General features: G+C 40.9%; 2 protein-coding genes across 4 annotated transcripts; one reads left to right on the top strand and one right to left on the bottom strand.

Annotated features, from left to right (window-relative positions):
• On the bottom strand, nt 1-23,715 carry ANAPC11 (anaphase promoting complex subunit 11). Of its 3 annotated transcripts, none has more exons than XM_072645354.1 (4): nt 23,370-23,505; nt 22,270-22,353; nt 20,803-20,925; nt 1-607 (listed from the first exon to the last, which is right to left on the bottom strand). In XM_072645354.1, exons 3-4 carry the CDS (start codon nt 20,909-20,911, stop codon nt 462-464), a joined length of 255 nt encoding a protein of 84 aa, XP_072501455.1. In that variant the 5' UTR covers nt 20,912-20,925; nt 22,270-22,353; nt 23,370-23,505; the 3' UTR covers nt 1-461. The 3 variants fall into 3 exon arrangements, with proteins under 3 accessions (XP_072501455.1, XP_072501456.1, XP_072501454.1); XM_072645355.1 differs by lacking the exon at nt 23,370-23,505 and adding an exon at nt 23,103-23,241; XM_072645353.1 differs by lacking the exons at nt 1-607; nt 20,803-20,925 and having other exon boundaries at nt 23,370-23,715.
• ALYREF (Aly/REF export factor) lies at nt 23,555-27,301 on the top strand. Its single transcript, XM_072645352.1, has 6 exons — nt 23,555-23,890; nt 24,324-24,455; nt 25,727-25,874; nt 26,462-26,525; nt 26,630-26,807; nt 27,006-27,301. The coding sequence occupies exons 1-6, from the start codon at nt 23,651-23,653 to the stop codon at nt 27,018-27,020; spliced, it is 777 nt and encodes a 258-aa protein (XP_072501453.1). The 5' UTR covers nt 23,555-23,650; the 3' UTR covers nt 27,021-27,301.

Genomic DNA, 27,301 nt, shown 5'->3' with positions numbered 1-27,301 from the left:
TGGTGTTTCACAGAAATGTTTATTCATGAGTATTTTCATATCAAAACACATCAGAGGCTTATAAACCTATTAAGCAAAGAACTGAGGGCCCTAGGGGTCTTTAGCAAGGCTTAGATAGTTTAATGAATTTTAGTTCTCAAGATAAAAAGTTTCAACAATGTCAGTGGAAAAAAACAAAATCAAGTCTAGTCCTTCTTCCAACCCTCATAATCAAAGAAGCCTAATCCTGCAAACCACACCAGCTTCTATCCACTAGCAAAGAGGGTTAAAGGTGACTGTATGACCATCCTGTTCCCCACGTCCTTCCTATTATGTGGGTGGTCTAAGGTTCCTATTAAAAGGTTCAAGGCCCACAAGAGTGTAAAAATTACTCCTTTTTGTGCCTCAGGATCTAGAAGCCCAAGGTTACAGAGTTCTTCACCACATGACAGGTAGAAGGCAGATGTCATAGAAGGTACTGGTCACTCCTTGAACTTCCATTCCTGGCGACACATGGGACAATGCTGCTGCACTTGCTGAGAATTAAGCCACTTGAGTATACAGTGCATGTGGAAACAGTGTGAGCACTGTCCCCACACCAGGGGGCAGTCATCCCCAGGCACCTTACCTGCCATTAAAAAAAAAATTGTTTAGGTCAGAAGAATCAAGTTCATCATCTAAAGTAATAATTTACTGAGTACATTAAATTCAACTATTTTATTTCTTTATCTTTAATTCAAACATTTGTTCAGTGTCTACTATGTGCAAAACATTCACACCCTTTTAAACTGAGACTACCTGAGAGCTTAGTTCGCATTATCAACTGGCCCTTTTTTGGAGATACAAATTTCATACACTCTAAAATAGGCCAGCAGGAATGAGAAATTTTGTCTCTACTTTGAATTCAGAGTTCCTACATTCTCCCACCTAGAAATTGGGGAAAATCTCTTAGCCCCATCTTCTTGGTATGTTCTGTAGAATATGTACAAATGCAAATAACTATATTAAAAAAAAATATTATTGAGGTGGGGCTTCAAGGGATCACCTGGAGAATTTCTTTGGCTCCCATTTTTTCTCATTCACAAAACTGCCATATTTTCCCCCTCCATCTTTAGGAAAAGGGTGATAAGTTAATAACAATGATAGCTTGAAGAGATGAGGCAGTTTACCTGGAGAAGAAAGATTTGGTGAGAGATGCTATAGCTTTTGGACAAGCAAAATTAATGCTGGTAAGATAAGGGGAAAAATTTGTAGATGTAATATCTATAGGCATAAGACATAAAGATATGATACTGTATCTTACATATAAGTTAGCATAAGGGATTAACAGGTTAAAGAATATAAACAAAATTTTTTTCAAAAGAAGCACGGAAAACTTTTAACAACCATATGAAATATTATTTCTTATCTCTTAATAAGAGAAATGCAAATGATAATAAGTGAAACTCCCAATCTCTCCCAGAGAGATTGGGGATAATGGGTACGAAATGTGACTATGATGGTCAGACATGGTTAACTGGATGCTTTTACAATCTTTTGAGCCCACTACAATCATGTCATTTTTTTCTCTGCTTAAGAGTTATTTGAGTTTTTAGTTATTCTCTACATACCAATTAACAGACATTTCAAACTGGATGTCCCATAGATATCTCAAGTTCAACACTTACAAAACAGAAATCATTATTCCTACACCTCCTTCCCCCTGAAATCCACCTCTCTTTCAAACTTTCTTATTATTGTTGAGGGAACCACCCATCCCCCCCGTCACCCTAGTTTGCAACCTGTATTATCTTTGACACCTTACTTTTATCTTATTCCATGTTGCCAACTTTCATTTCTATCTCCAAAACATCTCAAATTCCAAACCCTTCTTTCTAACTCATACAAAGTAGCTAGGTATCAAAGTTGACAGAAAGATGGGCCTGGAGTCTGGAAAGCCTGAGTTCAACTTCAAATCTGGCCCCAAACTTTTACTAGCTGTGCAATCCTAGATAAGTCACTTTACCTGTTTCCCTTAGTTTTCTCAGCTGTAAAATGGGGATTATTATAACAACACCTACCTTGAAGGACTGTGAAAATCAAATGCGGAATAATTTCAAAGCCTTAGCACAGTGGTATACAAAGGTTTACCTTTTTCCCCTCCAAACACTGCCATTACACTAGCTCAGGACCGCATCACCTCTCACTTGTACTAGCCTCCTGCCTCAAATCTTTCTTTTAAATTATCCTCCAACAGCACACTTTATCTTCTTAAAGCCGAGATCGAACCATGTCATTACATTATCAAAAACTCCAGTGGCTCCCTATTGCTGCTTGAATCAAATTTAAATTCTGTTAGGCATATAAAGTCCTTCTTAACCTTGGCCCCAACTACCTTTCTGGCTTTACTATATATTACTCTTCTTTCTGAATGTACAATCCAGCCAAATTAGCTTTCTTTCTGTTTCTCAGATAGAACATTCCATCTCCCATCTTCATACCCGTTTCAGATTTATCTTTCATGTGTGAAATATATTCTCTTCATCTCTTTGAAACTCAGCTCAAGTACCACCATTTCCATGAAATCTTTCCTGATATCCCCCAGCTTCCAGAGTCATCCCTCCCAAAATTACTGTTGAGGGTTCTCTCTCCTTAGAAGTACTGCTTCCTTTGAGTCTTTGTATCTCTAGTACTTAACATACTGCCTGGCTAAATATCTGCTGATTTGATTTTTCTTTTGTTAAAAGGGAAACTTCACTGGGGATATACATGTGAAACTGATTGCAATGTAAAAATAAAAAATATCAATAAAACTTTTTAAAAAGTGAAAGATACTGTGGAAATAGTCAGTGGATTCCCTGTACAATGAAGGTCTTCAAACACTGAGAAGGTTGAAGAAACGATTCCTACTTAGTTTAAGGAGTTCAAGATCCCTTCCAAGTGAGTTTCTGTGAAACTTCAAGAAATACCTCTGGTCTGGGTTCCGGTTTCTTGATTCTTATTTTTTTAAGTCAACCTTGCCTCAAGAAGTGGCCCATTCCCACCCCCAAACCCTTTTGTCTTTCTAATTTCCCTATTGCTGTCAAGGAAACCACCAATCTCCCAGTTCCCCAGGCCTGAAACCCTGGTGTCCTTGACTCCTCAATATCTCATTCCCTATATCCCAACTGTTGCCAAGTTAAGTCGATTTCACTTTTACAACATCTCTCCAAAGTCCCCTTCTCTCCTGACATTGCCACCACTCTAGTGCAAGCTCTCATCACCTCACACCTTGAATACTCCAGCAGCCTGGTGTTAGGTCTGTTTCAAGTCTTTCCTCCCTCAATCCATCCTTCTTCATTCAGTCACTAGTGATTTTAAAGCACAGGTCTGACTGTCATTTCTCTATTCAATAAACTCCAATGGTTCCCTATCACCTCCAAGATCAAATATAAAATCTTTTGTTTGGCATTCCAAGTTCTTCATAATCTAGCACACACCTCCACCCTTCCTGGCATTCCTCAAACAAGACATTTCTTAGCTCCAGGCATTTTCTCTGGCTGTCTCCCATACCTACAATGCTCTCTCTTTCCTCCTCCACTCCTTGGCTTCCTTCAAGTCCTGGCTAAAATCTCGCTTTCTGCAGAAAGCTTTTTCCCAATTCCTCTTAATTCTAGTATCTTCCCTCTGTTGATGATTTCCTATTTATCCAGAATATACCTTGGTTGTACATAGTTGTTTGCTTGTTATCACCCCCATTAGCTTCTCACGCGCAGGGACCGTCTTTTCCCTTTCTTTATATCCCCAGCTCTTAGCACAGTGCTTGGCACATAGAAGCCCCTTAATATATGCCTAATTGTTAATACAGAATCCTATGGGGTCTCAAGTGTACAGATTATTGTTCTGAGTTTCAGAACAGTTACATGGAACCAAAAGTCCCACTGGTACTTCATAAATATCGTTAATGAGGCTGAAATAGAGCCATCTTCAGGGAAAACAAAACAGAAGAACAAGGAAGTATTTTTAATCAAGTCTACAAGGGACTGTCCACTGGGATCTCAAAGATTCTTTTTCTTGTCTTGAGTGACAGAAAGAAAGAGCATTTTGGATCTTATTGTATGGAACACAAGAGAGTTTGATGAGTGGGAAACTACTCCAGGTTAAATATTAAGTCTTTTTCACAAGTATATATTGTCTCCCCAACACTTCTTTTCTGTGATATCCCCCACATTGCCTACTACAGTAATGAGCTCTACACACAAAGAATACATAAATGATGCTGTTGGCTGATGGCTGCCTTAACCCTCAATAGCTGGAGCTCTCTTATGCTCGAGGTAGCTTTAGAGAGAGGCCAGTAACACACTGTCATCTGTCAGATGTTTCTAAAAAATTTGTCTGAGAAACTTTACAAATTTCTATGTTTGTGTCTTGGGAAGACTGATGGAATAGCTAGCAAAACTATGGGTTCCTATAATACAAAGTGGAGGAGAACCAGAACAATTTAAAGAACCACCATTCCAGCCCTTAGCAAAATATCTGCAACACAGCAGGTATGCTCACTGAAAACTGATTGTCAAAGGCAGTTAGAAATTCAAGTTACAAAAATCCTTTGAAAAATGCTCAAATGACTAATAATTAAAGAAATGCAAATTAAAGTAACCCTGAAATCCTACCTCACACTTATCAGATCAGCAAACATGACAGAAGGGGAAAATAACAAATGCTGGAGAAGTTATGAGAAAACAAGAATACCAGCACACTGTTGGTGGAACTGTGAATTGGTCCAGTCATTTTGGAAAGCAATCTGAACAAGATCCCCAAAATTACCAAACCACACATACCCTTTGACCCAGCCACATTACTAGTAGGTGAATATCCACAAGAAATCAAAGAAAGAGAAAAAGGATCTATCTATATGTGTAAAACTCATTTAGAGCAATTCTTCATAGGAGCCAAAAATCAGAAACCAAAAATCAGAGTGGGGAGAATGGGGGTCCTTTGAATGGGGAATTGCTAAACAAATTATTGTATAACTGTAATGTAATGTCATCATGCCATAGGGCAACTAGGTACAGAAGTGGGCCTGGAATCAGGAGGACCTGAGTTCAAATCCAGCCTCAGACACTTATTAGTTATGTGACTCTAGGCAAGTCACTTAACCCTGTTTGCCTCAGTTTCCGCATCTGTAAAATGAGCTGCAAAAGAAAATGGCAAACCACTTCAGGATCTTTGCCAAGAAAACCCCAAATGGAGTCATGGAAAGCCAGGACACAATTGAAACAACTCAACAACAACATTCATGACCTAAGAAATGGAGCAACTACCAAAATGCTAGGTTCCTCTGATGCAAAGTAAACTAGAACAACTTCTAGAACTACCATTCTAGCACTTAGCACAGTGTCCCAGAACAGAGTATGTACTTATATGCTTGAGAAATTGACTAAATTAATGGACAAAGGACAATTAGTGGACAACTTCAGAGGAGACTGGTAAAGATCTCTATGAACTGATGAGAGTGAATGAGAATAATTCATACAATGCTAACATTATAGAGCAAAACAACTTTTTGTTTGTTCAGTTGGGGTGGTGGTAATGGAAAGGGATGTCTACAAAATACTTAATCAAAAATTAGGATAACTGTTGAAAAACAATTTATAGAACTTCAATACTGTAAACAAAAACAACTTAGAAAGACTTCAGTATTCTGATCAACCCTAACTCCAGAACGATGAAGCGTGCTTCCGGCCTTTAACCAGAGTTACTGGGCTGTAGGTTAAGAATAAGACTTTATGTTTTCAGACCACAACAGAGTGCGAATTTGTTCTGTTTGACTATGCTTCTTTGTTACAAGGGAGGGCTTCTTTTGGGAGGAGGGAGTACTGACACTTTCAAGTACTAACAATGCTTTAGATACAAAAATGTTTAAAAAATGCACAGAAGACAGAAAAGTGCAGAAGGGGTTTGGACAAGGAGGGCAGTAGAGATAACTGCAGTTGAACACAGGACAATTTTTTAAAAAACTCAAGCTACACCGAAGAGATTCAGTTTTATATTGTATTTTTCTATTTTTTTAAACATGGAAATGTCCACGTTTGTTATTGTTTAAGTTCATAATTTTCTTCCTAAGAGATAAAGTACACTCATTCAGTGCCCAACATAATTTCAACAGTTCGAAGTTAGAAACACACACACACACACACACACACACAGTCAGTTCCTTCTTATCTCCACAACCAATTTCAAAAAAGTTTTTACTGAGCTAGAAAAAAATAATAAAATTAATTTGAAAGAACAAAAAGTCAAGAACATCAAAGGAATTAATGAGGAAAAAACAAAGGAAAGAGGTATAGTAGTACCAGGTAGTAATTATCAAAACTATCTGATACTAAGAAATAGAGGGATAGATCAATGGAATAGAGCAGACAAACAATACACAGTAACATATGATTATAGCAATCCTGTGTTTGACAAATGTAAAGATTTAAACTTTTGGGATAAGAACTCACTGTTTAAAAAAAGGGTGGAGAAGCTGGAAAGCAATCTGGCAGAAATTGGGCGTTTACCAACATCTGACATCACTTACCAAGATAAGGTCAAAAATGGATACATGACCTAGACACAAAGGGAAATATCATAAGAAAATTAGAACAGGGAACATATTACCTATCAGAATTATGGAGAGTAGAACAATTTATGAATAAGCAAGAGATAGAGAACACTGAGAGGTATAAAATGGATAATTTTAATTACATTAAATTTAAAAGGTTTTATACAAACAAAATTTATGTGGACAAGAATAGAAGGAAAACAAAAAATATAGAGAAAATTTTTATAGTTTCTCAGATAATGATATATATTTCAAATACTAAAAAAACTGTCAAATTTATAACATAAGTCATTCCCCAGCTGATAAATGGTCAAAGGATATGAACAAGCAGTTTTGCAATGAAGATATCAAAACTACATATAGTCATATGACAAAAAATGTTCTAAATCACTACTGATCAGAGAAATGCAAATTAAAATAACTTTAGGATGTCATCTTACACCCTATCAGATTGGCTAAAACGATAGAAAAAATGACAAATGTTGGAGGGGATATGGAAAAACTAGGGCATTAATTCACCCTTGGTGGAACTGTGAATTAACCCAACATTTTGGAGAGCAATCTGGAATTACGACCAAAGAGTTATAAAATTGTGTATAGACTTGACTCAGAAATACTAGTATTAGGTCTGTTTCCTGGGATTATTAGGGAAAAAGGAAAAGAACTTATATGTTCTAAAATATTTACAGCAGCTCTCTTTGTGGTGGCAAAGAACTGAAAATTGAGGGGACGTCCATCAACAGGGGAATGGCTAAAAAAGTTGTGTTATTGTGATGGGATACTAATGTGCTATAAGAAATGAGCTGGTTGGGAGGAGCCAAGATGGCGAAGTAGAAAGACACACATACGTTAGCTCTGAACCCACAGCCCATAAAATATCAGTAAAGAAGAACTCCCAACAAATTCTGGAGCAGCAGAAGCCACAGAACAACAGAGCGGAGGAGATTTCTGTTCCAGAGAGCCCTGAAAACCTGACGCGAAAGGTCCGTCACTCACTGGACCAGAGCAGAGCCCAGCCCAGCCTTGGCAGTGCAACACCGAGAGGAGTAGATCCGAGCAGGCTTCAGGGACAGAATCTCCAGCAGCCGCGCAGGTCCCTCCACCCACAGGTGACAAGGGTTGGTGAGAGAGTCTTTTTGGGTGGCCGAGAGGGGAGTGGCGGTGTCCCCATAACTCAGGCCCCCTCGGGAGGCAGCAGCAGGGGCAGCAGCAGACTGGGGCTCCCAAAGCAGGCAGGAGTTCGGATCTACTGTTGAAGGTCTCTGCATAAACCCCCTGAGGGAACTGAGCCCCCATGTAGCGGGCCTGCCCCACCTGAGCACCTGAACTTAATCTCACACTGAATAGCAGCCCTGCCCCCACCCAAAGCCCTGAGGCTGGGGAGCTGCATTTGAATCTCAGACCACAAGCACTGGCTGGGCGGATCTGGAGGCGAGGTGGGGGTGGAAAGAAAACTCAGAAGTCAAGTCACTGGTTGGGAAAATGTCCAGAAAAGGGGAAAAAAATAAGACTATAAAAGGTTACTTTCTTGGTGAACAGATATTTCCTCCCTTCCTTTCTGATGAGGAAGAACAATGCTTACCATCAGGGAAAGACACAGAAGTCAAGGCTTCTGTATCCCACACATCCAAAATAAATATACCATGGGCTCAGGCCATGGAAGAGCTCAAAAAGGATTTCGAAAATCAAGTTAGAGAGGTGGAGGAAAAACTGGGAAGAGAAATGAGAGAGATGAAAGAAAAGCATGAAAAGTAGGTCCACACCTTGCTAAAGGAGACCCAAAAAAATGCTGAAGAAAATAACACCTTGAAAAATAGGCTAACTCGATTGGCAAAAGGGGTTCAAAAAGCCAATGAGGAGAACAATGTTTCAAAAGCAGAATTAGCCAAATGGAAAAGGAGATTCAAGAGCTCACCGAAGAAAATAGTTCTTTCAAAATTAGAATGGAACAGATGGAGGCTAATGACTTTATGAGAAACCAAGAAATCACAAAACAAAACCAAAAGAATGAAAAAATGGAAGATAATGTGAAATATCTCATTGGAAAAACAACTGACCTGGAAAACAGATCCAGGAGAGACAATTTAAAAATTATGGGACTACCTGAAAGCCATGATCAAAAAAAGAGCCTAGACATCATCTTTCATGAAATTATCAAGGAAAACTGCCCTGAGATTCTAGAACCAGAGGGCAAAATAAGTATTCAAGGAATCCACCGATCACCACCTGAAAGAGATCCAAAAAGAGAAACTCCTAGGAACACTGTGGCCAAATTCCAGAGTTCCCTGGTCAAGGAGAAAATATTGCAAGCAGCTAGAAAGAAACAATTCAAGTATTGTGGAAATACAATCAGGATAACACAAGATCTAGAAGCTTCTATATTAAGGGATCGAAGGGCATGGAATATCATATTCCAGAAGTCAAAGGAACTAGGACTAAAACCAAGAATCACCTGCCCAGCAAAACTGAGTATAATACTTCAGGAGAAAAAATGGTCTTTCAACGAAATTGGGGACTTTCAAGCATTCTTGATGAAAAGACCAGAGCTGAAAAGAAAATTGGACTTTCAAACACAAGAATGAAGAGAAGTATGAAAAGGCAAACAGTAAAGAGAAGTCATACGGGACTTACTAAAGTTGAACTGTTTACATTCCTACATGGAAAGACAATATTTGTAACTCTTGAAACTTTTCAGTATCTGGGTAGTGGGTGGGATTACACACACACATGCACACACACACAGAGACAGAGAGCACAGAGTGAATTGAATAGGATGGGATCATATCTTTAAAAAATGAAATTAAGTGGTGAGAGAGAAATATATTGGGAGGAGAAAGGGAGAAATGGAATGGGGCAAATTATCTCTCATAAAAGAGACAAGCACAAGACTTTTTAGTGGAGGGAAAAAGAAGGGAGGTGAGAGAAAAACATGAAGTTTACTCTCATCACATTTCACTAAAGGAAGGAATAAAATGCACACTCATTTTGGTATGAAAACCTATCTTACAATACAGGAAAGTGGGGGAGAAGGGGATAAGCAGGGTGGGGGGATGATGGAAGAGAGGGCATGGGGAGGAGGGAGCAATTAGAAGTCAACACTCTTGGGGAGGGACAGGATCCAAAGAGAGAACAGAAGCAATGTGGGGCAGGATAGGATGAAGGGAAATATAGTTAGTCTTACACAACAAGACTATTATGGAAGTCATTTGCAAAACTACACAGATATGGCCTGTATTGAATTGCTTGCCTTCCAAAGGGAATGGGTGGGGAGGGAGGGATGAAGAGAAGTTGGAACTCAAAGTATTAGGAACAACTGTCGAGTACTATTCTTGCTACTAGGAAATAAGAAATACAGGTAAAGGGGTATAGAAAGTTATCTGGCCCTACAGGACAAAAGAGAAGATGGGGACAAGGGAAGGGAGGGATGATAGAAGAGAGGGTAGATTGGTGATAGGGGCAATTAGAATGCTCGGTGTTTTGGGGTGGGGGGAGGGGACAAATGGGGAGAAAATTTGGAACCCAAAATTTTGTGAAAATGAATGTTAAAAGTTAAATAAATTAATTTAAAAAAAAAAAGAAATGAGCTGGTTGATTTTAGAAAAACAGGGAAAGACCTGAATGAAATAATGAAGAGCGAAATGAGCAGAATCAAGAGAATGTTGTACAAAGTAACAGTAATACTGTTCTAAGAACAACTTTGAACAACTAAGTCATTTTGAGTATTATAAATACTCAGATCAACTACAGAGGTCCTATGAAACAAGGTTCTATCCATACCCAGAGAAAGAAAGTTCTGTCCTCATCCAGAAAAAGAACTACGGAATCTGAGTGTCAACTGAAGCAGACTATTGGTTCTCTTTTTGTTTTGTTTCTTCTTTCTCAAGGTTCCTCCCATTGGTTCTAATTCTTCTTTACATGACTAATGTGAAAATGTTTAATATGAATGTATATGTATAATCAGATTGCATGCCATCTTGAGGAGGAGGAAGGAGAAATTAGGGGAGAAAATTTCAAACAAAATCTTAGGGAAGAGAATGTTGAAAAGTAAAAATAAATAAGTCATTTTTTAAAAAAACTCTGTTTACATAAGTGTATAGTATAGTTTTATACATATTTGTATCTAAAGGTAGCCTTCTCTAGGGCAGGGCAGGAAGGGAGGGGGAAAAAAATAACAAGTACACAGGAGAGAACAAAAGAAAGCTTAGAAGGAAGCACAAAAAGGCAGGGTAGCTTCGAAAATGATGTGCAGCATTTATTACACCTTTTCCAAAAAAGGCGAAACAGCATGAAATGGAAATTCATGGTTTTATGTTGAATCCTTTTCATGCTGTGCTGTATAAATGGAAATGTTCTCTTTTTTGTCTTTTTGTTTTTGTTTTATAAAAAGAATACATTCCTTAAGTCAACTCAAAGTTCAGTTCTTTGCAACTTCTACCGATTTCGTGCTCTGAGTTCTACCTTCAATCCTCAGTGGTTCAAGATAACGAAAATAACTATCATGCCCTGTACTACCCCCCAAACCTCCAAGACTTCTTTTGTCTAGGATAAACATCTCCAATATGAATACTCATTCTAACGCAGCAGGACCTAAGACTCTCCAACCATATTAGCTTCTCTTCTCTGAATGAATGCCGTCCAACTCGTTAACGTCCTTTCTAGAATGTGGTGCTCCAATAATGGCACTGTTAGTAGAGACAGGAACTGGGTTCAACAATTCTGGAGAGCAATTTGAAACTATGTCCCCAAAGTAACTAAAACAGGTATACTCTTTCACCCAGCAATACTACTACTAGGCCTATACCTGAAAGAAAGAAAAGGGAGAAAAAGGATTTCTATATAAAAATATTTATAAGTTTTTTGTTACAGCAAAGAACTGAAAACTAAGGAGGTGTCTATCAATTGGGGAAAGGTTTAACAATCTGCCAGTCTATCTGTGAAGAAACATTTATTAAGCTCCTATTACATGCCAGGCATTGGGCTACATACTGTGAATATTAGAGGCAAAAGACACTTCCTCCCCTAACAATCTAATAGGGGAACCAACAAACAAATATGTGCAAACAAGCTACATACAGAAAAAATAGGAAACAATTAAGAGAAGAAAGGCGCTAAAATTAAGAGGGTCGGAAAAGATTTCATGTAGATGAGATTTTAGCAGGGACTTGAAGGAAGCCAGTAAACAAAGAGGAGGAAGGGCATTCCAGGACTGGTGGGCAGCCAGAAAAAATGCCAGGAGTTGAGAGGTAGGAGTATCTTTTTTGAAGAACAGTAAGAAAGCCAGTGTCATTTGATCAAAGTGTACATGGTGGAGGCGGTATATGGTGTAACAAGGCTGGAAAGCTGAGCATGTGTACTAGGTTATGAAGGGCTCTGAATGCCAGAGAATTCTGTACTTTACTTTGGAGGTCACTAGAATTAACTGCGTAAGAGATGACACGATCAGACCTGTACTTTAGGAAAACCATCGCTGAGGCGTGATGCACGACAGACTAGGATTCTGACCCCATGTGCCATCAGCTACCATCCTGGAAAACAGCCCTGGTGGAGATGAAGTCTGGCTACTGCTTTGGCACTGTCAACATCAGGAAATGATACGATTCTATTAGTGGAAATGACACTAAAGAGGCATTATCACCTGCTTTGTCCTTGTACTTTAAAAACAGGGTGGAGAATCTTTCTATCTGCCCAGCAGCTTCCATTGTGCACACCCCACTCCCCCAACCCCCACCTCCCCTTAAACTGTGAGCTCTTTGAAAGCAGAGACAGTCTTACTTTTGAACCTGCATCCCAGGTGCTTGGCACACAGTATTTGATAAATGATTTCTTCATGCATTCTCAGTTATTTGGAGCTTTTTTTTTCTTCCCATGTGGCTATTTTTAGTTTGGATTTCTTTCTCTGAGAAACGTCTATTCACATCCTTTGACTATTTATCTAGAGAAGCTTCTAGGTGGAACAATGGAATCTGGAAGTCCTGAGTTCAAATTCAGATTCAGATACTTCCTAGTTATGTGACCCTGGGCAAGTCACTTAACCTCTGACTACCTCAGCATAAAATGGGGCCAATTTGGGGAATATCTTGGATATTAGACCTTTCTCTGATAGATGTGCTACAAAGGTTTTTTTTTCCCTCAGTTGAATTCATCAAGTTGAATTTAAATGATTTTTTTTAAGTGCAAAACATTTCAATTTTATGCAATCAAAATTCTCAACTTTACCTCCTAATCCTCTCATTTCTTGTAAAGGACTTTTCTCCTGTCTAAAGCATGGAAAAATATCTCCTTTCATTCCTCTAATATGGTTACACTATGATCTGTTATGTCTAGGCTATTTAATATGAGATGCTCATCTAAGTCATAGATCTGAAGGAGTCTATGAATTTGGATGGGAAGAAAATTATATCTTATGTTCACTCATCTCTAACTGAAACTTAGCAATTCAACTGTGGATTTTATTTTTTACTCATTATTATAAAGAGTCTATATGTGTTAGATGTGTGTGTTCATCCTTCGTTGCCAAAGAAGACTGTGCCATCAGAGAAATGATGACATGACTTGCACTTTGAGTGAGGGAGGGCTGTGCAGTCACCAGCCTCACTTTTCCTCCAGAGCCATCTGAATCCAGTGACCAGATATTCATCAGGATGACTGGAGAGGACCCAGGATGAGGCAATTGGGTTTAAGTGACTTGCCCAAGGTCACACAGCTAGTGAGTGTCAAGTGTCTGAGGTGAGATGTGAACTCAGATCCTTCTGACACCTGCACTGGTGCTCTATCCACTGCACCACCTAGCTGCCCCATGAGCCCATGGGCTTTACTAGACTGTCAAACCTGTAAAGGATTTTTAAAAAAGAAACTCCTGAGACAAAGATAATTTCTGCTAGAGTGCTTTCCAATTTTTCAAGGATATGTTAAATAATACTTACCCCAGTAGGCAGGTGGAGCCATTATGTTTGTTGAACATTATGCTAGTATGTTCAGCTCCTTCTGGATCTTCTGTACTTAATCTGTTATGTTTGTCAACTTTTCTCATTTTTAGCTGGTATCAGTTTCCTTTTTTTAAACTCAAATTTGCTATTTTTAAAACTAGTTCCTGGTTTTACTTATCAGTTCAATAGTTTTTTTTTTACCTATCTCTTTTTTTTATTAATTGTCAGAGACTGAGCATATCTAACTTTTCTAAAAATCAACTTCTTCCTTATCTTCTTGTTAGTTTTATCTAATTCTGAAAGGAATACAGAGAGATCACCAATAGTTTTCCTATATCTTTCCCTAAAATTCCTGAAAGGATTTAGATGCTATGCCATTTGCTGTACATATATGACAGTGCTGATATTATTTCAAGAACTGTGGTGCTTTTAAGTATAATCTAGTTTCCCTGCTTGTGTCTTTAATCATGTTTATTTCCTAAAAATTCTCTGGAGGAGAAGTGAGGCTAGTGACCTTGCACAACACTACCTCACTCAAAACAAAGTCAAGTGCAAGTCATGTCATCATTTCTCTGATGGCATGGTCTTCTTCGGCAACAAAGGATGAACACAACAACCTGTGAGCTAACTCAGCTGCCAGAATTCCAATACGATATAAACTATATGGGAAAACAGGCAAAGAAGGAGTCATACCAAATTCTTTTTATGATATGAATATGATGCTGATATCTAAATCGGAATGAGCCAAAAGAGAGAAAGAAAACTACAGACCAATTTGCCTAGTGAATACATGTGCAAAAATTTAAAAAAAAATATTAGCAAAGAGATTGCAGCAATTTATCACAAGGATAATACACTATGACCAGGTAAGATTTACAGCAGGAATGCAGGGCTGGTTTGATATTAGGAAAACCATCAGCATACTTGACCATATCAACAACAAAGCTAACAGAAATCTTGATCATCTCAATAGATGCAGAAAAAGCACCGACAAAATATAACACCCATTTATATTAAAAGCACTAGAGAGCATAGAAATAAATGGAGTCTTCCCTAAAATGATAAGTAGCATCTATCTAAAGCCATTAGCAAGCATTACATGTAAGAATGATAAACTAGAAGCACTTCCAGTAAGATCAGGGTGAAACAAGGATGTCCATTATCACCACAGTTATTCAATATGGTACTAGAAATGTTTTAGCAATAACAGAAGAAAAACAAATTGAAGAAATCAGACTAGGCAAAGAAGAAACAAAGCACTCTTTGTAGATGCTATGATGGTATACTTAGAGAATTCTAGAGAATCAACTAAAAAACTACTTGAAATAATAAACAACTTTAGCAAAGTTGCAGAATATAAAATAAATCCCGATAAATCACTGGCATTTCTATATATTACTAACAAAGCCAAACAGCAAGAGATAGAAAGAAAAGTTCCATTTAAATTCACTGTAGACATTATAAACTATTTGGGAGTCTACTTGTCAAGACTAACTCAGGAATTATATGAAAACAGTTACAAAATACTTTTCACACAAATTAAAGTCAGATCTAAAAAACTGGAAAAACATCAGTTGCTTGTGGGTAGGCTGAGATAACAGAATAAAAATGACAATTCTACCTAAATTAATTTACTTATTCAGTGCCATAGCAATGAAACTTTATCACAGCAATCAAACTTTAAACAGACCAATCAAAAAATTATTTCATAGAGGTAGAAAAAAAAATCTGGAAGATTTTTCTGGAAGAACAAAGGGTCCAGAATATCAAGGGAATTGGAATTAATGAAAAGAAATGCAAGGGAAGGTAGCCTAGCTGTACTAGATCTTAAATTGTACTATAAAACAGCAAGCATCAAAACTACTTGGTCCTGGCTAAGAAATAGTGGTAGATCAGTGGAACTGGCTAAGTACACAAGACACAGTAGTCAATGACTATAGTAATCTACTGTTTGATAAACCCAAAGACTCTAGCTTCTGGATTAAGAACTCACTATTTGACAAAAACTACTAGGCAAACTGGAAAAAAGTATGGCAGAAACCAGGCACAAACCAACATCTTACACCCTATACCAAGTTAAAGTCAAAATGGGTACACGATTTAGATATAAAGTTTAATACTATAAGCAAACTGGGAGAGCAAAGAAGAGTTATCTGCCAGATTGATGGAAAATAGAAGAATTTATGACCAAACAAAAGATAGAGAACATTATGAAATGCAAAATGGGTAATTTTGATTACATTAAGTTGAAAAGTTTTTGCACAAATAAAGCCAATGCAACCAAAATTAGAAGAGAATAGAAAGCTGGGAAACAATTTTTACAGTCAGTGTCTGATAAAGGCCTCATTTCTAAAATATATAGAGAAGTGAGTCAAATTTATAAAACTATAGTGTCATTCCCCAATTGATACATGGTCAAAGGAGAGGAACAGGCAGTCTTCAGATGAAGAAATAAAGCCATCCAGTCATATGAAAAAATGCTCTAAAAATCACTATTGATTAGAGATGCAAATCAAAACAACTCTGAGATACCATTCCACACCTCTCAGATTGGCTAACATGACAAAACAGAAAGATAAATGCTGAAGAAGATGTGGGAGAGTTGGAACACTAATTCATTGTTGGTGGTGCTGTGAACTGATCCAACCATTCTGGAGAGCAATTTGGAACTATGAGCAAAGAGCTATAAAATGGTGCACACATTTTGACTCAGCAATGCCACTTCTAGGTCTGTATCCCAAAGAAATCATAAAAATGGGAAAAGCATCCACATGTACAAAAATATTTATAGCAGCTCTTTTCGTGGTGGCCAAGACCTGGAAATTGAGTGGATGCCGATCAATCGGGGAATGGCTGAACAAGCTGTGGTATATGAATGTAATGGAAGACCACTGTTTCATACGAAATGATAGCAGATGAACTTCAGAAAAACCTGGAAAAACTTACATCAACTGAGGTTGAGTGAAGTGAGCAGAACCAGGAAAACATTGTACACAGTAACAGTCACATTGTTCGATGACTGACTTTGATAGACTTACCTCTTCTTAGCAAAGTAAGGACCTAAAATAACTCCAAAAGACTCATGATGGAAAATACTATCCAGGTCCAGAAAAAGAACTGTGGAGCCTGAATGCAGACTGAAGCATACTATTTACTCTTTTTTGTTTTTGCTTCTTTCTAGTGGTTCCTCCTATTGGTTCTAATTCTTCTTTACAACATGACTAATGTGAAAGTATGTTTATTATGAATGTATAGGTAGACGCTATATCAGATTGCATACCATCTTAGGGTGAGTGAGGAGGGTGACAAAATCTGGAACTTAAAAGTTTATGGAAGTGAATGCTGAAAACTAAAAATTAATTAATTGATATCTTTGAAAAAGGTGTTTCCCAACTAGACAATAATCTTGTTGAGGGCAGAGAGGTTTCTTTCCACAGTACAATAGGATTTAAAACTTGAAGAACTTTAAAGCTCAGCTCCCTCCAAATTTCTTATTTGACAAATGAGAAAACTGAAGCTCAAATAATCTAAATGACTTGCCCAACATCATATAATCAGTAAGGAGAACAAAAATTTAAACCTAGGTCTTCTGACTCCAAATGGAATTTTTGTTCCACTTCCAAGCTTAACACTGTCTACTTCTACAGATAAGGACGACTGCCTTTGCCTCTGAAGTTCCTGAAGTGTGTTGCCCTACTTAAATGACTGCTCAATGTAACTAAACTTTTTATATAACTAGCACCTAATAAAATACCATGCAGTCAGCAAGTATTTAATGAATACTTTAATGAATTGACTCTTGTATACTGACTCAAAGCCAGGTTCTGTCTAAAACTTTAAGACTCTTTTCACAAAGTCACAATAGACAAATGTCTGCAATAGTTTTTAACAACTTGCAAATCTGAGTAGGTGTGGCAGAGGTAGCAGAGGTAGAAATAATCAAGTCAAGATGAGTTGTTTTTTTTTATTTAGGTGAAAACCAGGGTAAAAGAAATAATGATTGTTTCAAACACTACTTACTGTGTGATCTTGGGCAAATCACATAACCTCTCCTACCTTTAAGCTCTACATAAATGTCCATTTTTACCACTTTTGTTATAGACAAACCATTTTCAAGGTGCTAGGTATGAAAAGATTCAAAAAAATGTGGTCTCTATAGATAAAGAACTCAGTCTAATATAGCATTTCTTAAGCTTTTTGGTCTTAGGAATGCTTTGCACTCTTAAAATTGTTGAGGATGCCCCCAAAGACCTTTTGCTTATGTGGATTATCTGTGGATATTTATTTATAATATAAAAAATGAAAACATCATTATGGAAAGTTTTTTTACTTCTCAGGGTCCCCCAAAGATCCCTAAACCACTTTCTGAGAGCCAGAAGTCTAAAAGCCAGGAAAAGAAATGTATTAAAAGACATTTGAGTACCATCATTGAAGGAATCAGAGACAGCTTCACATGCTGAGCTCAACTTGAATGAAGAGAAAAAAGATCTTTTAACAGTAAAAGATGTGGAAGTAGCATATAATACACATGGGGGGCACTCTGTGCTAATCAACAGCGGTAGGAAAGGGCAGTAAGAGATCAAGGAGATCACTTAGCAGTCTAAGAGAAAGCATGTAAAAAGGGAATAAGGTTGGAAAGATAGCCTGAAGTCAGACAGTTGAAGATCTTGATTCCTGTTTTTCTTCCCCAATCAGATTATGCATTAATGTGAAGGAGAGACTGGAGATTAAGAAGCCAATTAGGAAGATATTACATTACTCCAGATGAGAAGTAAAGATGGCCTGAACCAGGGGAGTTACTGTTTGAATAGTGAGGACATAGATGTAAGAGATATCTGGGAAGCAGAATTGCCAGAACTTGATATCTGATTGGATATGGCAGGTAAGAAAGAGTCAAAGATCATGCTGAAATTTCTAGTATAGAAAGATTAACAATTTTTTAAAAGTATATCTGGCATCATTTCAGCCAATAATACAAACTATGCAGGGTTAATGATTTGCAAAACTACCAGCTCACACTCCCAAATGATGCATCTAAAACAAGGGGGGGAAGGAGAGAAGAACAGGGAAAGGAAAAAAAAGGCAGAATGAAGTTTTACTACCTTAACTAAAGGCTAGAAAAAAGTATTTACACTGAATTATTAATAGTATCAAATTTCACATTACAAGAGTAACAAAGCTGCGTTACTGCTGTCTGGTAGTCTAGTCTTAGAAACAATCAACTTTTTAATAATGTCTCTGACAGCCTTACTTATATGATATGACTTCTCTTAATCCTAAATCAATTCCAGAATCACACATGGTCAAGTGGTAGTAGTAAAAGAGTAGAAGAAACCAGGTATTGTTCCCTACCAACTCCAACAATGTAGAGCTTGCAGCATTGTGGGTGGGAAGGGACTAGATGTCTACAAATAATTATCAAATAAAAAGCTACATAAGGTCCAAGGAAGAAAACTTCAGGGAAGATTTCATGAAAGAGACAGAATTTGAACTGGCCTCAAAAGAGTAGGATAAAGACACAGTATAACACAGTGGCCAGCATACTAAATCTGAGTCAGGATAACTTAAAGTTTAAAACCCAAGTCATACACTCATTAGCTATGTGACCCTAGGAAAATTTACCTTCTTCAGGTCTTCCTCATGTATAAAATGAAGGAACTGGATTCAATGACAACTAAGGTCCTTTCCATCTCAATATCTATGTCCTAGGGGAGATAAGTGGTGCAGTGGATAGAGCACCAGTGCAGGAGTCAGGAGGACCTGAGTTCAAATCTCACCTCAGACACTTGACACCCACTAGCTGTGTGACCTTGGGCAAGTCACTTAACACCAACTGTCTCATCCTGGGTCATCTCCAGTCATCCTGATGAATATCTGGTCACTGGATTCAGATGGCTCTGGAGGAGAAGTGAGGCTGGTGACCTGCACAGCCCTCCCTCACTCAAAACAAAGTCAAGTGCAAGTCATATCATTATTTCTCTGATGGCATGGTCTTTGTCAATGAAGGACGAATACACACACACATCTATGTCCTGCAATCTATCAGTTCCATAAAGAAACAAAGGAGAGTTACGTAGATTCTGTGAGAGGTTTACTAGGTCAAGGAAGATTTAAGAAGAAGAGAATGAGTAGAGGAAAATTAGAGAAAGGAATAGAGATTGGAAAAAAAGATAGGGTACATAAGGACAGTTCCCTAGGGGTTATTCTATTAATTGGAAATGAGTCAGACTACTCCCTATCTTAGTAACACAATCACACAATCATAGAACCATAAATTATTCAAACAAGCACAGATAAGAAGCCACCTATCAGTCTTCAAGTCTCTTTTTAAAAAGCACTCCCCTGATCCTACACATATACCCAGCGTCCTTTCCCAATGGGTGACCATGAGCTAATTCATTCGCCTCTCTGAGGCCCTGTTTCTGACCAATATTCTACAATCTATGATGTGAGGCATCACAGTATAAAGGATGGAGAGTTGGCCTAAGGAGTTAGTAGGTTCTAGATAAAGGCCCATGTCTGATACCTATTGAATGTTTGATGTCAGGCAAGACACTAAGCCTCTAGGTTCCCCAAGGAGAGTTAATGAATTGCAAATCAGGTAAGAGGTTTTTGTATTGTTACAAGTTTTCTTCTTCGTAGTTTCCTATACTAATGAAACCACACATCTGGTCCAAAAGTTTCAATAACAGCAATGCTCAAGCTGCACATGCATTCAGTTTTTGTAAGAGTGTGAACTTTGCAAACTGTAAAGTAGCATACAAATGTAAACCAAAGAGGCATGGACCAATAGAAAGCACAGGCTCTGTAGTCAAGAGGACCAAGACAAAAATCACCCCTTGCCCCCCATGCTGACTGCTGGTATGCCCTCAGTCAAATCATTTAATTTTCCTGGGCTTCAGTTTCCTCACCTGTAAAAACAAAGGACAGAACCGAAGACTCCTCGTTTCTAGATCTATAGTCCTATGAATCCATATCCATCCTAGATTATGGCTTAAATGTCTGATTCAAAGAATTTTTTTGACTACAGAACCAATTGATTATTGTGTTTTTATAATTAGAGTTAATTTCTTGCTCATTATGCAAAATAGACATACACAAAAACATCCAAATCAGCCTATCTTTTTGGTCAAAAGCCTGATACTTTCTTTGCAAAAGCATCATAGCCCTTGGTTGACTGCTGAGACTTTCCTTCACCTATGCAATAAGAAATGAATTCATTCAATGAATTCATCTTGATTGGGACCCATTAGTAAATACTAACGCAGAAAAAATCCAAATGAAAGGAAGAAAGTAAAAGCAAGAGCAACATGATGAGAGAGATGTACTCACAGTCTGGGCAGCAGCCATTAAAAGCCATTCGACAAATACCACAATTTTCATCATTGGCAACCCAAAGCCAGGAGGCTACACCATTCCAACACTTAATCTTCACCTTCATGGTGAGTGTGTATCCTGGGAAGGAGAAAGGAGATTACTTTGCTGAAGAGTCTGGGGAGGACACCAATTTGGGTAGAGGTTACGGGTGACAATCCATTCCATGGTGAAAGACCTGGGTAAAGGTAGTAACTAAGTACATTAATTATGTCTTTGTTCCTCATTGCTTGAGATTTGTAATTAACATAAATCTAGGGGAACAAGGTATCTTTAAAGGGCAGGAGGCACAGCAACACAAAGGGAATGGTCTTTTTGCCAAGAAATAGTTTTGAGGCTTACTAGGAATACAGTCATCCCTAGACATTTATGGGTTTCACATTCCAGGTTTTGGTCATTCGAAGGTTGGCCATCAATAATTAAATGGGAATTTTTGGAGATTTTCAGTGTATTGTAGAAAACTTCAGATGACTTGTGTATATAAAAAAACCAAAAAAATTAGTAAATCACAAATGTATAAAAACTATATAGTAGTATTACTCTATTTTCTCATTTGCTACCATAAGTATATACACATAAATTTATTTTAAAGTTACATTTCATTAAAAGTTTCCCTGAGCTATGCACTCTTTAGGACCACCTCTTCTTTTTCTCTCTACAATCCAGATAATCATGTGATTTTCTCCAGCAATGGTTTTTTAATCTTGCAACTTGCAAAAGGAAATCTACGAAGCAGTTGCTGCAGCTACAAAGTGTACAAGATACTGCTCTCTCTCTCATGTAGAAATTGCAACTTTTTAAAAACATATGCAGTGTGTTGTTTTGTGTGTTAAATAAATATAATCTGAACTATTAAAAATAAAGGTTTGGGAGTAGGGCCTAGAGTTGTTCCTGGTTTTTCACATTCTCAGGGGCCCAGAGGCCCTATCCCTCAAGAATGTCATGGGATGACTATACCTTTACCTACTTGAAGTTCAAAAAAACAAAGCCAAAGACTTGTCCTAGAGAGAAGATTCACCTTCCTTGCTCTTTCTTGCCAAGAAAAATGCTTGATACTTCCAATAAGAAGCTTTGAAAGAACCAAACAGAACAAGTAGGAACAGAGAGCTTCCTATCTATTTGAAAGGGGTTTGACATGGTGATCCACTAAGCTTTTCCTAAAGGCTTTTTTAAAAAGCACAAAAGTTATCAACTGTTTTTAACTTTCACTTTTAAAAGTATGCTATACAGAAGTCCTGGGAAGTTTTTACAGATACACGTGTGTATGTGTACACACAGACACATAGACATATGCATACGTCTATGTGTATAGACCGGATACATGTCTATATACGTACTATAGACGTACATAGTAAAGTAGATCATTATAAGGTGTCAAAACAAAAAAGCTTGGGACAAAAGATGGAAGGAGAATAGATTGCTCACCTTGTAAAAGTCTGTGTTCTGTCTATACTCACTCCCTTCTTTTCCTCCTTCCAGTGGGATAAGGCTTGAGGAAAATTTTGTGCACTAAAAGAATCAATGACAAAATAATAAAGCATATTTTAACAAATAAAAATAAAGCAATCGTTCAAAGTTTAATTCTCCCTGAACACTGCTGTTTCCAAAATCCTTTCCCCGTGCATTCGAGATTCTACCACTTCCTGGCACACGGGAATGACAGCCTGAAGACCCAAGGTTCCGTTCTAGCTGTGCAACACATGCGACCCTTCGCTTTTTCATTTCTCTGAGCTTCAGTGTCCTTATCCTTAGAATGGGGCAGTGACATCTGGTCTCCTGGCTTCAATGGCCTGCTAGAGAAGGATTTCCTGTAAACCTATGAAAGCACCAACTCCTAGAGAAAACTAAGATTTGAGCCGTCTTGTCTTGGGATGAGAACACGACCGTCACCCCGGTAGGATAAAAGCCCCTTAGGGGCAAGGGTGGTTCCGTTTTGGTTTCTGGATTCCCAGCACCCAACAGGCCCTTAAGAAATGCTTCACCGATTCGAACGGAATCAAGGAGAAAACATGAAAACTAAAGAAATCTCCACTCGCAGCAGGGGAGCAGGGGAGCCCAAATCAGTTTCCTTCTCTTCCTGGGGCGGCCCCGCTTACTCCCCCTCCCCCAGGCTCACGTGACTCCGCCCCCTCCCCAGAATTCCCACCGGGTTCAGGCCTCACACCTAAGGCAAGCCTGGGCTTCAGCCAGCGCAGGACCCAGGTCCCTCCTGAGTTCCCACTTGAGTCAGGGGCTTCCCCCCCACCCCGAGTTCTCACCTCCAGTCACAGTTCTCCCTTGAGTCTAAGCCCCTTCTTTATGCTGCCCCCACCTCCGTCGGGGGCCCCTACTGGACTCCAGGCCCTTCGCTTTACGCGCCCGCTCCCCCGAATTCTCTCGCGCCCCACGGTAGCCCCCGGCCCCGCCCCGCCCCCGCCCCCGGGCTCGCCCCGGCCCCGCCCCCGTCCCCGCTCCCGGGCTCTCTTCTCCTCCCGGGGGCGGCAGGCCCCCTCCCGAGTTATAGCGCCCCCTGCTAGAGTTCACACCTGGGTTCGCGCCTGGCTCCCGGAGCTCGCGCCCTTCCGTTGGCGCCCTCGCGACAAGTACAAAAAGGGCCGCAGGGGTCCGGGCAGCGGCTGTCAGCGTGCGGCCGGAGCAGAGGACGAGCGAGGCTCTGCCGGGAGCTCGGTCCGCCCGCCGAGCGCCGACAACTCGGAGGCAAGCCCAGGCGTCCCGGAAGCGCCCTGAACCTTCGGCCGCGAAGGAAGTGACGTACCGACGTGCTGACGCGCGGGGTTCGTGCCGAGGCCCCGATTCCGCGCCCGCCATGGCCGACAAGATGGACATGTCCCTGGACGACATCATTAAACTCAACCGGAGTCAGCGGGGCGGACGCGGCGGGGGCCGGGGCCGAGGCCGGGCCGGGGCCCAGGGCGGCCGCGGCGGCGGGGGCGCTCAGGCGGCCGCCCGCGTGAGCCGAGGCGGGGGGCCCATCCGGAACAGGCCGGCCATGGCCCGCGGAGGCGCCGGGGGCGGCGGCAGGAACCGACCCGCGCCCTACAGCCGAGTGAGTGAGCCAGCCTGGGGAGAGCGGGAGGCTGGGCCGGGCCTGGGCCGAGCGGGCCGGAGCGGGCCGGCCGAGGAGCTGAGGGGGCTGAGCCCTGGGAGGCCGAGGCGCAGAAGGGGAAAGGCCGGGTCCTTGTGTGGGGGCGTGCGGGGGTGGGGGGGGCTGACCCAGGACCGAGGGATCGCCGACCCTCACCCCCCACCCCCCGGAGGCCTTTTGTTTCTGATGGGCCACCGAGGCCTGGAGCCTCATGGCTACCTTCAGGGCGGGAACTGGGGCCTGCTTGGGGCGGCGGGAACGTGGGGGCGGGAAGGCGACCGCCTGCCCCCCTCGCCCGGGCCAGCGGGAGCGAGAAGGGGGCCCAGGGAAAGGAGAACCCGCCAGGCCCCGGCCGGGTGGGGGGACGACTCGCCGACCTTTGTGTTTGTTTCAGCCGAAGCAGCTTCCAGATAAGTGGCAGCACGACCTGTTCGACAGCGGCTTTGGAGGCGGGGCCGGCGTCGAGACCGGTGGGAAGTTGCTGGTCTCCAATCTGGATTTCGGGGTCTCAGATGCGGATATTCAGGTGAGGAGTGCGGCGGCTCCCGCGGAAGCCCCCTTGTCGGGAGCCAAGTGCACGGCGCGGGGTTCCCCCGACCCCCCACGGGCCTTGCAGGTGACTGGTCCTCATCCCTCCTTCTGGAGCCCAGGCTGTCAGTGGTAAAGCTGAGGGTGCAGTGAGGGCTGCGGGGAACTGGCGTAGGCCGGGATTTTTGCTTCCCAGGCTTCTTGAGGCCGTTCAGAGTGACTGAGCCTGGACAGATTTTTGTGTCGTTCGTTGTTGTGCTGAAAACGCTAGGTTTGAGAGAGGAGGTGTAGCTTCTCTCAGGCTAAAAGAGCAAAGAAGCAGCAGCCTTGTAACCTTAATTGGCTCTTCATCAAAATATGTCCGATGCTCATTCTTCTGGTATAGAAATGGGCATCCACAAAGCACCTGTTTCAGGATTAAGTCAAAAAACAGTGCTCTTTTTTAAAAAATCTAACCTCTTTCCTGTTAAGAAACTCCTTTCCAGGAGTTAAAACTTTGGAGGTTGGAAATGGTTGGGACTGGATGCCAGGCTTTCCTGGGTCCTACTTCCTCGAGCCCAGCCATACGGCTTTGCTGTGGGAGGACAGAGCAAGGCAGACAAGCACTCATGGTGTGTCAACACTTTTTTTAAGGTGGTTTCTGGCATCCACTGGAAACCGCTTTTGGTGAACTCCACTTCCCGCTGTGTGCCTGCGGCCGGAGTATCCCCACACTCTGGGTTCCCTCTCCAACTCCCAGCCTGCCGTGAGGTCAGGGCAGTTTCCATGGCAGCGCTTGACGTCAGACTTTGCGGCAGGCTTGAGTAGGAGGAGAGGGAAACGCAGGTGAGCCAGAATCTGCCTTCTGGGGGTGGGTCTGGGATCAGGTCTATTGAATCAATGGGCCCTTAAATCTGTTACAGTGGCCTGCAAAGCTTCCCTTGCTCTGTGACCTGGAGGTTTTCTTCATTTCTTAGAACACTCTTTTGTTAAGAGTGGTTTTTCTTCCTTGAGAAAAGACAGCCGCTGAATATTATTCCCCTCTCCGCTGGGCAAAGTACTCTTTGGCCCATAGCATCATACAGAGGGCATGCCCCAAAGTTGGCATGACCCGGGACAGGCCCAGCTGCTTTTGGAAGTTGCTGTTCCGCTCTCCCCACCCTCTCCTCCCTAGATGTGTGTTCCCTTCCAGGAACATAACTCCTAATGTAAATATTACTGGGGTCCTCTTCCTTGGACGTTATAGGAGAGAGCCTTGTTAGTCATTTTTCCTTTCTTTCCTGTTTTTAGGAACTATTTGCTGAATTCGGAACTCTAAAAAAGGCAGCTGTACATTATGATCGGTCTGGCCGGAGCTTAGGGACAGCAGATGTTCACTTTGAGCGAAAAGCAGACGCTCTGAAGGCCATGAAACAGTATAATGGTGTCCCTTTGGATGGTAAGTTGAGCCTTCCATCATTGAAGGGCTGGGTGCTACGTTTTGTGGAGTATGGGGCTGTCATCTGCCCGTGTAGGAATATGATTTGCCCACTCTGGCCGAGCACACTTTGCATTTGCCCGCTTTGTCTCTCTCTTCCGTTCTGCCACCTTTCGTGCTGCCCCATACATCTGGACCAACCTCTTGTGACCCCCTCCTTCAGATCCTTCCTGAAGATTCACTTCTGTGAGGCCTTCCCAGAACCACCATAGTACACCTCAAAGAGCGGGGCTATAATGATAAAGAAAAAGGTACTGGATCTTTTTTCCACTAGGTCAGCCAGGTGTATTTCCCTCTTCCACCCATTTCCACCAAAGAAAAAGTTATTGAATATTTACCCAGTTTTAACTTTGTCAAAGAGGAGGTTGGTGGTTTCTCTCTTGCCATTTGTCTTTCTCAAATATTTTCCAGTCTTTTCCCATGTTTGTATTTAGAATGAGACAACAAGGTACCCATCCAGTGTTATTTGCATGGAGCCTAGAACATTGCTAGCAATGTATAATTGTTCCATAGAACAGTGATTTTTTTCCCCTCTTCCTCTCCTGCAGGTCGCCCTATGAATATTCAGCTTGTTACATCACAGATTGACACACAACGAAGACCTGCACAGAGGTTAGTTCTTGGCTTTCTGGAATCAAGTCAGGGCTATGTAATCTTTTGGGGAGTCTTTCCAGGCATGTGAGAGTGAACACTATTCCTTTTAACTTCACATTTAGTGTAAATAGAGGTGGAATGACTAGAAACCGTGGCTCTGGAGGTTTTGGTGGTGGAGGTGGCACCCGGAGAGGCAGTCGTGGAGGCAATCGAGGACGAGGCAGAGGGACTGGAAGAAATTCGAAACAACAGCTTTCCGCAGAAGAATTAGATGCACAGTTGGATGCTTATAATGCCAGGGTGAGTAGAGGGGCAGAAATGTGGGATGATGAGTGGCTCCAGAACTATGTTGGGAATAGCCTCTTTCCTGCAGCCACTGTCTCTTAGGGACAGAGCAAATCAGACTGTAGACATGAGGCATTCTCAGTCTTGTCTGAGATACCTTTTGCTGTGTGTTAAGATACCTTCTTATAGTGCTTGTCTATTTTTTTCTTTCAGATGGATACCAGTTAAACTAGCCAACATATTCCCTGCATGGAACAGGACCCAGGAATCTCATTCTTTACCCTTTTGCTGGAGGGCGGAGTAGAGGACTGTGGCTCTGCTATCAATGATGGATTTGTTTCTTTTATGTTTCGAAATAGGATTTAAAACTCATGTAAAGGTTTTTTTTTTTAATTCTGAAACAGACCTGTTTTGTACCAAGTTATTTTTGGGATAAATTTTACTGGTTGCTGTTGTGGAGAAGGTGGCGTTTTCACCTTTGCCATAATAAAATAGAAATGTGTGTAGAA

Source organism: Notamacropus eugenii, chromosome 2 (genome assembly GCF_028372415.1).
Source record: "Notamacropus eugenii isolate mMacEug1 chromosome 2, mMacEug1.pri_v2, whole genome shotgun sequence".
Lineage (NCBI taxonomy): Eukaryota > Metazoa > Chordata > Mammalia > Diprotodontia > Macropodidae > Notamacropus > Notamacropus eugenii.
Note: the sequence above shows the minus strand (reverse complement) of the source record. Positions and strands in the feature narration are given on the sequence as shown.

Excerpts from the sequence above, each read along its gene's own strand:
- ALYREF (XM_072645352.1), top strand. The coding sequence starts at position 23,651 with ATGGCCGACAAGATGGACATGTCCCTGGACGACATCATTAAACTCAAC. Across the intron at positions 23,891-24,323 it reads GACCCGCGCCCTACAGCCGA|CCGAAGCAGCTTCCAGATAA; the intron begins GTGAGTGAGCCA and ends TGTTTGTTTCAG. Across the intron at positions 25,875-26,461 it reads TAATGGTGTCCCTTTGGATG|GTCGCCCTATGAATATTCAG; the intron begins GTAAGTTGAGCC and ends CCTCTCCTGCAG.
- ANAPC11 (XM_072645353.1), bottom strand. The coding sequence starts at position 23,688 with ATGATGTCGTCCAGGGACATGTCCATCTTGTCGGCCATGGCGGGCGCG. Across the intron at positions 22,354-23,369 it reads GGAGCCAGGCGCGAACCCAG|TGCACAAAATTTTCCTCAAG; the intron begins GTGTGAACTCTA and ends TGATTCTTTTAG.